The following is a 13,466-nucleotide window of genomic DNA, read 5'->3' as shown; positions in this document are numbered from 1 at the left end:
CAATGGGACAAAACAAGAGCCCTAACACATACATGAAAAACTTATTTTTGAAAAAGGTACAGAGGCAATTCAGTGGAGAAAAGAAAGTCTTTTGAAAAATGGTGCTGGAACAATAGGATATCTATATGGAGAAAAAAAAAATTCTATCCATACTTTATACCATATATAAAAACCAAATCAGGATGGTTGTATAGACTTAAATGTAAATCTAAAACTAAAATGTTAATAGAAAACATTGGTATGAATAGGTTAAGCAAATATTTCTCAGATACAAAATCCATGAAAAAAAAACAATAAGCACATCATCTAAACTAACAACTTTGAATCTTTAAGATACTGTTTTGAATATGAAAAGATAAGCAACAGATTGAATGACAATGTTTGCAATTCAAATACCTGACTGAGGACTTGTATCCCAAATACATAAAGAACGTACAAAATCTATAATAAAAAAAAATTAATGGGAAGATTTGAAAATATTTGTCACAAAACAAAATATATTAAATATAAATAAGTGCATGAAAAGATGTTCAACATCATAAATCATTAGAGAAATGAAAATTAAAATCACAGTGAGATCTCCATACCTGGATTAGAATAGGTACAAGCTAAAAAGAACAACCATAATTAAGTGTTGGTGAGAAAACAGAGGACCTAAAACTCTCATCTCCTGCTGGAGGAAGTATTATATTGTACAATCTTTCTGAAAACAGGTTTTGGCAGTTTCCTAAAAATAAAGCACAGACCTACCATATGATTCAGCCATTCCATTACTTATCCAAGAAAAAAGAAAGCATATATCCATACAAATACATAAATAAATACTTATAACGGCTTTATCTATGATAACCAAAATCTAGAAATAACACAGTTACTAAATAAATAAATGAATGAGTGTATCATACAATGGAAACACTACTCAGTAATCAAAACAACTATGAATGATAAACACTACAACCAACATGAATCTTAAGAGAGATAAATCTGAACTACAATTGTACTAAGTAAAAGAAGCCAGATTCACACTACTACCTTCTAACCCAACAACCCCCACAAAAGATATACTGCGTGGCTTCGTGTATTTAAAATTCTAGAAAAGTAGGACTAGGAATATAGCTCAATGGTAGAATACAAGGCCCTGGGTTCAACCCTCAGAACCAGGGGGAAAAAAATTTAAATTCTAGAAAAGCAAAAACCCTGTAGTGACAGAGAGCAGATGAGTGATTGCCTCAAGTGAGAGAGAAGGTGAAAGTGAAGGAATACAAAAGAACACCAGAAAACATCTGGATATGCTGATTATTATATTGATTGAGAAGATGGTTTCACAGGTATATAACATAGGTCACATGTAATATATGTCAAAGTGTGTATAGATAAAATGTATTAAACTGTATATACTAAATTTATGTATACAGCAGTATGTTGATTAGACATCAATAAAACTTTTTGAAATTATAAATGGCCAAATAAAAAATAACAGTGAAGTGAACAGAGTAAACTCTAAAAAGGAGTCTAGGGGAGTACTAAACGAGATTTAGATTGTATTTATAGACTATCCCATAATTCCTGGCTTTTAAAGGAATCAGGTAAATCAGGTAGTAACAAAAGCACAGAATCTAAATATTGCAAAGCCCAGATTACGTTTAAATAGTACAAAATAAGAGTTAACAGGTTCAGAGCTGGGCCTGTAGCTCAGTGATAGAGCACTTATCTAGCATGTGTGAGGCACTGGGCTCAATCCTCAGCACTACATTAAAAAAAAAAAAAAAAAAAGAGTTACAGATTTAAGCCAGGCATGACACATGCCTATAATCTCAGCAATTCAGGAGGCTGAAGCAGGAGGATCACAAGTTCAAGGCAAAACTCAGCAACTTAGCAAGGCCCTTAGTGAAATCATCTAAAAAAAAATTTTTAGATTTTTTTTTCTTGTATATGAACACAATGCCTTTATTTATTTTTATGTGGTGCTGAGGACTGAACCCAGTGCCTCACTCATGCTAAGCAAGTGCTCCACCACTGAGCCACAACTCCAGCCACTCATCTCAAAATTTTTAAAAAATAAAATAAAAGGGCTGGAGATGTGGTTCAATGATAAACTGTCTCTAGGTTCAATCCTCGATACCAAAAAGAAAAAGTAAAAAGAGTTAGAACACAGGTAACAGTATTGCTTTTTAACAAGAAAAGGGGCACATTCTCTGGAGTAGTAAATAACAGGTGGGTTAAGCAGAGAATGAGACCAAATAAATACAATGCAAGTATATAAATAAATACAATTAGTATATAAGTACAATGCAAGAAATGTGAAGGTAAAGCATTGTGTTATCTCTAGGATATATGAGAAAAAGTCATTTGCTCAGGATATATATGTGATATACTTGAGAATTTCAAAGGTTTGAAGGATATAAACTATAAATTAGTACAAAAACTGCGGAAACACACTTTCCAAAGCACAGTAATAAGACTATTGGGGCTTGGTTCAAGTTGATCAATAATTTTAATGATACCTGCCAAAAAGCTTGTTCATCCTCAAATTTCGTTTGGCTGCTCAATCAAGGTTATCCAGGGTAAGGACTTTGTCAGGTGAGGGTAATTGAAAAATACAAACTGAGGTGAAACATTTCAGGTACTTGTAAGAGTGGACATTAGATTCTACAGCAGATAAGAAAGAAGGAGATGAATGAGAGAAATAAAATCCACAGATTACAGCTCTAAAATAGGTAGAAATCCTGCAGTATAAGATATTTTAGCAGAGAAACTGAAAAGGTAAAAGATTGCAGTTGTGGAAGAAACTGAATCAGTATTCTGAATGAGGATTTTTCTGGTGATAAGATTTAAGCATGACCATGACAATGAAGATTGGTGTGTACAGAAAACCTGCACTTGTTGTATTTTACAAGTTTTGCTTATTTAATTTAAATTAATGACTACTAATATGGCTCCCCGCCCCACCGCCACCTGGTACTAGGGATTGAACCAAGAGGCACTTAACCACTGAACCACATCCTCAACCCTTTTTTGTATTTTATATTGAGATACGATCTCACAAAGTTGCTCTAGGCCTCTCTAAGTTGCTGAGGCTGGCTTTGAACTTGCAATCTTCCTGTCTCATCCTCCAAAGCCACTGGGATTACAAGTACATGCCACCACACTCAGCCAATATGGTCTTTTTTAAAAACATATTTATTTTTTAGTTATAGTTGGACACAGTATCTTTATTTTATATATTTATTTTTATTGGTGCTGAGGATCAAACCCAGGGCGTGGCACGCCCTAGGCGAGTGCTCTACAACTGAGCCACAACCCCAGCCCCCAGCCAATATGGTCTTTAAATTTACAAATCAAATTAATCCAACAGCAAACTTTGTTTAAATTAAACAAGTCTGAATATTCCACCACTTCTCCAGATTTTTTATAAAGAAAGTTTCAACTCAGGCTTGTCTCTTTAAGTCTGTATTACACAATAAACACCTACTTATGTGTACCTTATTTTCTAATTTTATGTACCTCATAATTTAACACTTCACCATGAAGTGAATAAGTCACCATACTGCATTTGTTCTTTAATCAGTTTATGAGCTTTGTGTAAACAAAGAATAGGGATCTTTTTAAGAATACACTCAACTTCCATTTTCTTCAAAGCATGGTATTAAGTGTTACATTTGTGTTTCTTTCCTACTCTCAGATTTATTACCAAGTTAGATAAAAGTATTGAATAGCTAACTCATGATGGAGAAATAGATTGAAAAAAGGATAAAAGAAAAATGAAAGTATCAATAGAAAGCCTCTGGAGACATGGAAATAAATATACACAATAAATTTTCTGTAGAAACTGGTATGGCTTTGATCAAGTTTGATGAATGAAAAATAATTCAGAACAATTCCTGTATTCAGAGCTATGGAAGATATTTCTGTGAATCCTCAAATAGTCTCAATATACTATACAATCATCCCTCATGCCTGGGGGCAGGGAGGAGAGGGAGAGTTCCAGGATCCCTGCAGACACTAAGACCCATGGATATTCAACTGTCTTAACTGTCTTAAATAAAACGGCACACAAGATTTGCATCCTCTGGTATATCTTAAATCATCTCTAGATTACATATAATACCTAATGCAATGTAAATGCTATGTAAATAGCTGTTTAACTGTATTATTTAAGGAATAACAAGAAAAAAGTCTGTACAAGTTCAGTACAGACACATTTATTTTTCAAATATTTTTAATCCACAGTTAATTGAATATTCAGATGCAGAACCTGTGGCTACAGAGGGCCAACTATACTATAAAATGGGAGAAGAAAGATTTTGACCCCTTTCTATTATAATTCACCTTATTGCATTCAGCTTTCTTCACAGAGCAATATGACAAGTATTACCAGAAATTATAATTTCCTTTAGATGAAGATCATTTATAGTGATCCCAATTTAGACAGCCTAAAACAACAACAAAAATAACAATAAATATCCAGTGAATATCAATTCATGAGGGGGGAAAAAACTGAACTTAGAAGACAGAGGTTTTCAAACTTTCAAGTGACTTTACATTTTTACTATGTTCTAGTAACTAGATAATTTAGCTATCAGTAGAAATATCTTACTTATTTAACCCAACTGAAAAAGGCTGGTATTCCTTTTTAAAACACACACGCACACACACACATCCCACACACAAAATGCCTAGTTTCTTTCCTATAGAAATTATACAAGAAACTATACAAGAATATGAACAACATAATTTGCTATGATATCTTACATCTTACATAGTTAATAAATAGAAAACCTAGCAATTTAAGGAACAAAACTTATCTAAATAAACTGCATGTATATTACTCAGAATTAATTAAAGAATACCTGTAAATGCAAAGTTGCATATATGTAAACATAAAATACAACACTACTAACAAAGCAGAAAATTTTATTATCAATATTAATAGACTATAATTGACTGAACCAGTCAGGTACTAATTAATCTTCACAACATTAAAATAGCACTATCAGGGACTGGGGTTGGGGCTCAGCGGTAGAGCGCTCACCTAGCATATGCGAGGCACTGGGTTTGAGCCTTAGCACCACATAAAAATAAATAAATAAAGGTACTTTTAAAAAATAGCACTATCATTAAAATAATTTCACAGATGAGAAAACTAAGACAATAACAGAGGTAAGCAATTCCATTCAAAATTGTATATTAAGAAAATTCCAATACAGGGCTGGGGTTGTGGCTCAGTGGTTGATGCTTGCCTTGCAGGCGTGAGGCACTGGGTTCAATCCTCAGCACCACATAAAAAATAAACAAAGATATTGTGTCCATCTATAACTAAAAACAAAAATGTTTTTAAGAAAATTCCAATACAGAATCAATCACATTTCACTAACTTTTAACTGAAAGAAATATGTCCAACAGAAAGAACATGTACTTTAACTCAGAGGTCGGTTAAACTTTTTCTATAACGGGCCACTCAGCATATATTTTAGGCATTGTGGACTACAGTATGTCAAAACTACTCAACTTGGCAATCACAGTACAAAAGAAGCCACAGACAATGTTAATGAAAGGGTAGAGCTGTGTTCCAATAAAACTTCATACACACTGAAAATCAATTTTCTTATAATTTCATGTCCCAAAATACTATTTTTTTTTAATTTTTTTAACCATTTTAAAATGTAAAAACTATTCTTAGACCATCGACCATACAAAAACTGAGGGTGGGCCAGATTTGACCCATTGGTTGTTTGCTGAATCGTACTTCAACTAAAGAATATCAATAAAATACAAAAATAATATACTACTACTTGAATATTTTATGAAGCATTTGGTTTCAAGTAATTGTGTTGTGTATTAGTTCTGTAATTTAAAAATACTAATATTCAAAACTACAGTACCTTTTCTCGGGTATCACTTTCAACTTGCTCATCTTGAGTTACTTCATTTCACCATTGCAGATAATCTACAAGAAAAATGTTAATGATATTAAATACTTAAACAATTATGTTTTCCATACATTAGATGTCATAAAAGCCATATTACTGAAAAATTACACTATGGACAATCTAACACTGAAAATCAAAAGAGAATGAGTGATTCTGGCCAGATCACTTCAGGGTACAATGTGTGACTACTGAAATATATAAAATCAATGAGGAAAACATAATCCAAATCATGGAGCCACAAAAAAAGCAGAAACCATTGGGTGCAGTGGTGTAGGCTCCCAGGAGCTGAGACAGGAGGATTGCCAGCCTCACCAATTTAGGGAGACATAGCTTAGTGGTTTAGTATCCCTGGGTTCAATCCCTAGTACCAAAAAAAAGAAAGAAAGGAGAAACCAAGCATAACTGTTTATGATCACAGTGTAAAGATTCCTTTTGAGACAGTTCAAATCATCATTCTTTCTAAATTCCTCCTTAAAGTCCTCAAACCAATCACAGCATCCTATGACTAGTATACTTATTGGCCACTATTCAAAGAGTAGTGATAAATATGTGTGGTTATCTCTTTATAAGAAAACTTTTTAAATTAATAATAACTTGTTTAGACAGAGTAAAAAAACTTCTCTAATGTTATCTTATTTAATGTACTTACTGCACATTTTCAATAGTTTCATCTTTGGCAAGCATTCATTATTGACTTTAAACAATCTTATATCTTGATTCACACAATTTTTATAACTTTTCAGATTTACTTTGCAACTATTCACCTAAAAATATCCTAAATGTTTAATTTTATACACCAATGCTTACTGAAGCAGAATTTTGTGGCATTACTAGAAAATGAAAAAATCACTGTGAATCTAACAAATTAATCACATTTATACAATATTTACTAATGCTGCATTTAAAGGAAAACAAAACATAACAAAAAATCAGATTTCAAATTATTCTCTTAATTGAGAAGATACAAGAATTCTAAATTCTATCATAGTCAACTGTATTTCAACAGTTAAATGATTCAAACTTGCAGTTCATAATAAAATGCTTAACCATGGGCATTACTCGCCTCTCCTTCCTGAAAGTGGATTAAAATAGATAGTAAAGAAAAAAAGTTATGTTCAAGGCCACAGCAACAAGAAAGGAATCTAAGGGGAAAGGGGTAATGGGTACTCTGCCCAGAAGAACCCAGGAAACTAAGAACCCGGAGACTCAGAAATGCCAAAACTGACTGCTGAGAATATCATCCTACCTCCTCAATCTCTCCATGCCCCACCATCATGGAAAATGATCAATAAGCAGGCATCTGACTCTGACAAATAATCTTGGAACTGATCACCTTAAAGAATCCTGTTTTCTGAAACTTAAAAGTATTACAGGAAAAGGCCAGCACTAAGCCTTACACCCTAGAACAAAGCCAGTGTAGTGCTTATACTCTGCTTTTTATTGCTGAAGCCTGAAGCCAAAACACTTCAGGAAAAGAAAAACTTTCTGTTGTGAAAGTTTGTGTTAATTTCAGGATGGGGTAACAAAAAGAGCAGGTACTTAGAAGCAGAAGTGCTGGATTTCACCAAGTTTGTAGCTTTGCCAAACAAACTTGACAAAGTGAGAGAGGGCAAAGAAGCTGAATGTGTTTGCCAAGGAGTAATTATAATAACTGACAATGGAATTTAGGTATAATCTACCTTTTCCCCTTTATTGGGTCACTTCTATAATCATAAAATCATGCTGTTATTTCTGGGTCTTATGGGGGAAAAACCTCTCAGGCTCCCATTCTTTAATCTAGCTACTATCCCTTTCCTCCTGAAAGCAGTAAATTCTTTACACATAGTCAGGTCCTCCTCTTTCGGTTCTCTCTTATACACATTTCAATCAGGCTTTCCCCTCTCCATTTCATCAACACTGCTCTTGTTAGTAACAATGACCTATATGTCACTAAATCCAACTGTCATTTACTAGTCATCTTACTCCTTTCAGCAGCATTTGACACCATGCCCTCTCCATTGAAATATTTTCTTCATTGGGCCTTAGTGTTTTCTGCCTACCTCACTAGAAATTTATAAGTTGCCTTTCCTAGAAAAACCAGAAGTCAGTTCTATCTTACCCTCTTCTAATCACAGTCTCTTACCTACACATCTAGTTTTATGACTGCTCTCAAACGTATGCACTTGATCTCTAATAATATCACACACTTAACAAATCACTGATCTCAATATTCCCTTCAAAGTGTACCATACCCTAGCTTCCTTCATCTGATTAAAAGACAATTCTGCATTTGTTAAACTGCTCAAAACCTTGGCTTCATCCTTGTCTCCTGTTTTATAATCCATATCCAATCCATCATGAAGTCTTGATAATTTTACTTTCATATATCCAAAATCTGATCACTTCCCTACCTACAAGCACGGCCCCGCCACAGTTTTCATTAGTCTCCCTTCTTCCTTTGGTACCCTACGGTTTATTTTCAACAAAACATTCTATGCGATCCTTTTAAAAATCTTAGGTGGAAATCTTGTCATTACTCTGCTCAAAGCCCTATAATACTATTTCAGTGGGCACCCCATACCTCCCGGACCTCATGCTTACCTACAACTCCACTCCTTCATTCTATGGACAGGCTTCCTGGCTTTCCTCCAATATGCCAGACTCACTCTCACCTTAGTGCCTTTGCTCAACCTATTCCTTTGGCCTGGAATGTTCTTCTGTCAGACAGTCCAATGACCAACTCCTATCACTTCCCTGCTCAAATATCACCTTTTCAATAGGGCCTATCCCAAGCATCCTATCTAATATTGTAAACCACCACTAGACTTTCATATATCCATCATCTCTTGCCTACTTTGTCTTCTTCCAGAGCAGTTATTGCCTTCTAGTGTGGGAAGATTCAAAAATAGCTGAAAATTTTTGTTAAGGTCTGAATACCAGTGTCCTCACTCCCCCCTCCAAAAACAAAATACATATATTGACATCTTAACCAAAAGCATGAGGGAAAAGAGCCTTTGGGAGGTAATTAGATCATCAGGGTGCAGCCCTCAGAAAAGGTATTGTACTTATAAAACAAATTCCCGAGATCTTGCTTGCACCTTCCACCTACCATGTGAGAACAAAGTGGGAGGGAGAAATCCATGAAGCAGGAAACAGGCCCTCTCCAGATACAGAATCTACTAGTGCCTTGATCATGGACTACCCAGCTTCCAGAACTGTGGCAGGAAAAAAAATTCTTTTGTTTATAAGCTACCTAGCTTATAGAATTTTGTTTTAATAGCCAAACATAGTAAGACAATATGGAAAATTGTTTATTATTGACTGGTTATATATGAACATGTGTCAAACCCAATTTTAAAGAGGACAATTTCTTTTCATAAATTTACAATGTACAATATACTTGCCATCATACCACACATATCAATTTGTCATCTAACTCACCCCAGAAACCTTAGCAGTTTATCACCCCCAAAGGCTACAAAAACAACCACAATCAACTCCTTTATTTCCTGAATGTTTTAAGAAAAAAGTAGTAGAAATCCAAATCTTGATATATCCATCATATCCATACTAGATATGATTTAATATCTGGTAGTTAGTTCATTGATTACTACTTGACTCTTTTTAATCATCCTGTAAGCTAGAGTACTTAGCAATATATATTGTTATCTCTCTACCCCAGAATTTAAGCCATATCAGAGTACAGATCTGTTTTTGCTCATTAAATTCCTCTCAAGTGCCTTAGAACAGTGCCAACATACTGTAGGTGCTAAGTAAATTTTTGAATGACAAATGCTTTTAAAGTTTTCCTTTAAGAAAGTTTTTTCAGACACAAAAAAGCAAGAAAATCTTCACTTTTAAAATCAAATAATATGGCTGATATGGTACACTGGCATTCAATATCTACTTCAATATAGTATCTTCCAGTATTAAAGGCGGGGGCGGGGGGGGGGGACATTTCCCAGAAACTGTGTAATACAGTTTCAGATGATTTAAGTCTACCAATTTATGAGAGATTTAGAAGACAGAAAGTCAGACAAAGGCTGCCTGACTCCATTGGCAAGCACAGATGTAGTCTTGTGTATTTGTCTACAACAGTGTGTGTATACAGAAATCCCAGAGTTTAGTCTAAGGTTTTTCAACCTAGCTGGCATCTTCATTTAAAAAAAGAAAAAAATTAATTTTTGTGCACCAAGCAATGGCAGTATCCACAGGAAGTAACAGTTTTGTTAGAAACCAACCACAAGGAATAGTACACAGTACGACTATGCCCACTGGAAAAGGCAGCCTTCATAACTGGAGGTTGCATTGCATAGGAGTGAGACAGAAAAGGCAGGGCTCTGAGTTCCTTACAAGCCATCTTCCAAAAATTGTTTCTACCATCCTCTATACCAACCAGGTTCAGCAGCTACTAACTGCTCCCCAAAGTGTTCCCACAAACTCCTGCATGTGCAATATGCCCGAATATGACTGATAATGTAGCCTTTCTGGGGTGGCAGGAGTAAGCACCTCTATCATCTTTTGTATGTCACACACAGAAAGCAGACCACCTGTCAAATGCAAGCCCCAGGACTGAGAACAAAGAATCGACAAGATGTGCAGAAATCCTGGAATCGTGTGATAGCTGACTGTGTACTTGAACAAGCCTGCCTTTTTGTATACATAAGCTATACTCATCATGACCTTAGGGAGCCAGTCTGGGAATGCTGTCCCTTGCCTATCTTCCTTGTGCTAGAACACAAGTCCCACAAAAGCCTTATTCAATGTTGTTGCTTACCTCTTAGCAAAAGAATCTTCAATGAGCAGGTAACACCAAAATGAGCTATACTTTGCCTTTTCTTGATCTCTATCAAAAATTGAGCAAAAAAACCCAAGGCTAATTGTAACAGGAGGGCAATGGTAGCCTGATGAATCACAGTCTCTCCCTCTCAAATTTCCTCCCTTGACCTCCCTTATACAATACCAACTGCTTTTTTAAAAAGCAAATAAAATCTACAACTGTAACAGAAAACTGGAGGAAATTTTAATTCTAATGAAAAAAATGTTTATGCTTTGCAACTCTTGTTACCGTCTGATTCTCATGCTTTCCTACAAGCTGAACATTTGAAATCCAAAATCCAAACTTTCTGAATACCAGAATTTCAGATTTGGGGGTATGCAGAATTTTGAATTTTCAGATTATCTATGTTCAACAAGTAATGTCTATACAAATATTCCAAAATCAAAAAAAAGTACAAGGAACTATATCATGAAAACTTTTGTGTGTGGGTATGTGTGTGTATGATTCTCATTTAGTTGCACTGCCCTATTATGCCCTTACATCTTAAATGTTAACATCAATATTTTACAATACCCAATAATTCAAAGTGGCAATTTTGGAGGAGAAAGCCAACGGACAATGCTGGTCATGAAGAATTGTATTTTGTGAATCATTTCACTTCACCAGTGCAACAAAAGACACATTTTTAAAAGTCCATCTTTACCATGTATACTATTTATCAATGGGTTTACATTCACCATGACTGATCCATTTTACACTCCCATTAGCAAAGTAAAAGGATTCCAATTTCTCCACTTCTTATCAACACTTGTTATTTTACGATTTTACCCATTCTAGAAGATATGAGGCAATATGGTTCTGATTTGCATTTCCCTAGTGTCTAATAAATACTGTTAAGCATATTTTCATGTGCTTATTGGCCATTTGTATATCTTTGAAGAAATGTCCAAATTCTTTACCCATTTTTAAATTGAATTGTTTTTACACCCAGCAATTCAATCCTAAGTATTCTGAAAGTAACTGAACACAAGGATAAAAACAGATACCTTACACCAATGCTCAAAGCAACATTACGCAAAATACCAAAAAGGTAGAAACAACCCAAGTGTCCAACAACTGATGCACAGATGAATGGACAAACAAAAAGGTATATAATTAAAATGGAATATCATTCAACAATAAAAAGACCTAGAGTTCATCTACAACACAGATGAATTTTGAAGACATTAGGCTAAATAAATTAAAGATCTACAAATAAGATCTGAAACCATAAAACTCCTAGAGGAAAACACAGGAAAAAAGTTTCTCAACACGGGTTTTAGCAATGATTTTCTGGATATGATACCAAAAAAAGGCAACAAAAGAAAATAAATTGGTCTACATCAAATTTTAAAATTTGCACACAGCAAAGTAAACAATCAAAAAATGAAAAGGCAATCTATAGATTGGGAGAAAATACTTACCAATCATAGAGGGTTAATACATAAAGTAAATAAGGAAGTCACACAACTCAACAGCCAAAAAAAAAAAAGGTAACAACATGATTTTTAAAAATTGGCACAAGACCTGAATAGACACTTCTCCAAAGACAGAAAATGTTCAACAGGTTTATAAAAAACTTTTCAAGGGCTGGGGTCATAGCGTAGTGGTAGAGCACTTGCCTGGCACATATGAGACACTGGTTTCAATCCTCAGCACCACAGAAGAATAAACAAATAAAATAAAGGTATGTGTCCATCTGCAACTAAAAATATTTTTTCAAAGTTTTTTAAGGGCTGGGGCTGTAGCTCAGTGACAAAGCACTTGCCTAGCATGCATGAGGCACTAGGTTCAACCCTCAGCACTACATAAAAATAAACTAAGTTAAATAAAGGCAGTCTGTCCATCTACAACTACAAAAATTTTTTTAAGTTTTTTAAAAAAGGTATTCAACATCACTTATCAGAGAAATGCAAACCATCATGATATAACCTCATACCCATTAAGATCGGCCAATTTCAAAAAGACAAGAGGCCAGCACATTATTTCATGATTCTACCAGTCAAAAGGAGACTGGTCTAGCCAGTAATAGGCAGAGCTGGTGTAGACTATAACTGATTTAATATGGTCCACATCTATCAAGTATAGCAAGAGCTTCCTGATCACCATAGCCTCCTGACCCCAACAGTTTCCTAAATTTGAAACAGTATAGTTATAGAAAAAGAAAAAAAAAAGGCTTTACACACAATTTCACAACTAGAAATTGCTTCATTAGCTTCCTGATTCTATGCTAAGGTTTTGGGACTCGATGCTTAAAGTTCAACATAGAATCTAGTTCTTCAAATCTTCCAATAATTCTATAAGCCACTTATTAACTGTGCCAGACATTGATTTATTGCCATTCATCTCCAAATACATCCTTTTTGTCAGCCCCGTGAAAATAGATTTGTGCCCTTTAAATATTTTTTCTGTATCGGCTGAATTCAAGCTCCTGTTCGCCTGCGTCTCGCAGACAAATCGCTGTGACTCAGCGCTAAACAATCCCGCTGAAACAACTGGTCGGCCCTTCTGAACCTAAGGAGGTTAATACCAACCGAGCCTTCATAGGCAGTGGCCACAGGATTGAGACGGGGCTTGGGAGAGCCAGTCAGGACCCACCCGTTGCATTGGTCACCCGGCAAAGGGAACGAACTGTCGCCATTTGCATGGGATACCACCATGGCAGAGAACTGACGTCACCAGAATGCGGCAGAGGAGATAACTTCATTGAAACTGGCGGCGGCAGGTGTGTAACCCCC

At 35.1% G+C, this 13,466-nt stretch overlaps 1 protein-coding gene across 11 annotated transcripts in view; it reads right to left on the bottom strand.

Moving 5' to 3' along the window:
* The window catches only part of Agtpbp1 (ATP/GTP binding carboxypeptidase 1), a 277,856-nt gene that overhangs the window by 245,007 nt on the left and 19,383 nt on the right, over positions 1-13,466 (bottom strand). For 8 of the 11 annotated variants that reach the window (XR_011704081.1, XM_071600505.1, XM_071600504.1 and 5 more), the window contains exon 2: positions 5,883-5,947. The exons of 1 other annotated variant lie outside the window; for it this stretch is intronic. Coding sequence is in view for 8 of the 10 variants with exons in the window: in XM_071600505.1 (XP_071456606.1) it covers positions 5,883-5,914 (32 nt within the window). In the remaining 2 variants the exon portion in view is untranslated. Of the gene's footprint in view, positions 1-4,329; positions 4,414-5,882; positions 5,948-9,018; positions 9,100-13,466 lie in introns of those variants that run through there. 2 more of the 11 variants (XM_071600503.1, XM_071600506.1) reach the window with 2 other exon arrangements.

This window comes from Marmota flaviventris, chromosome 13 (genome assembly GCF_047511675.1).
Source record: "Marmota flaviventris isolate mMarFla1 chromosome 13, mMarFla1.hap1, whole genome shotgun sequence".
Classification (NCBI taxonomy): Eukaryota; Metazoa; Chordata; class Mammalia; order Rodentia; family Sciuridae; genus Marmota; species Marmota flaviventris.
The sequence above is the reverse complement of the archived record's forward strand: the minus strand, read 5'-3'. Positions and strand labels throughout refer to the sequence as shown.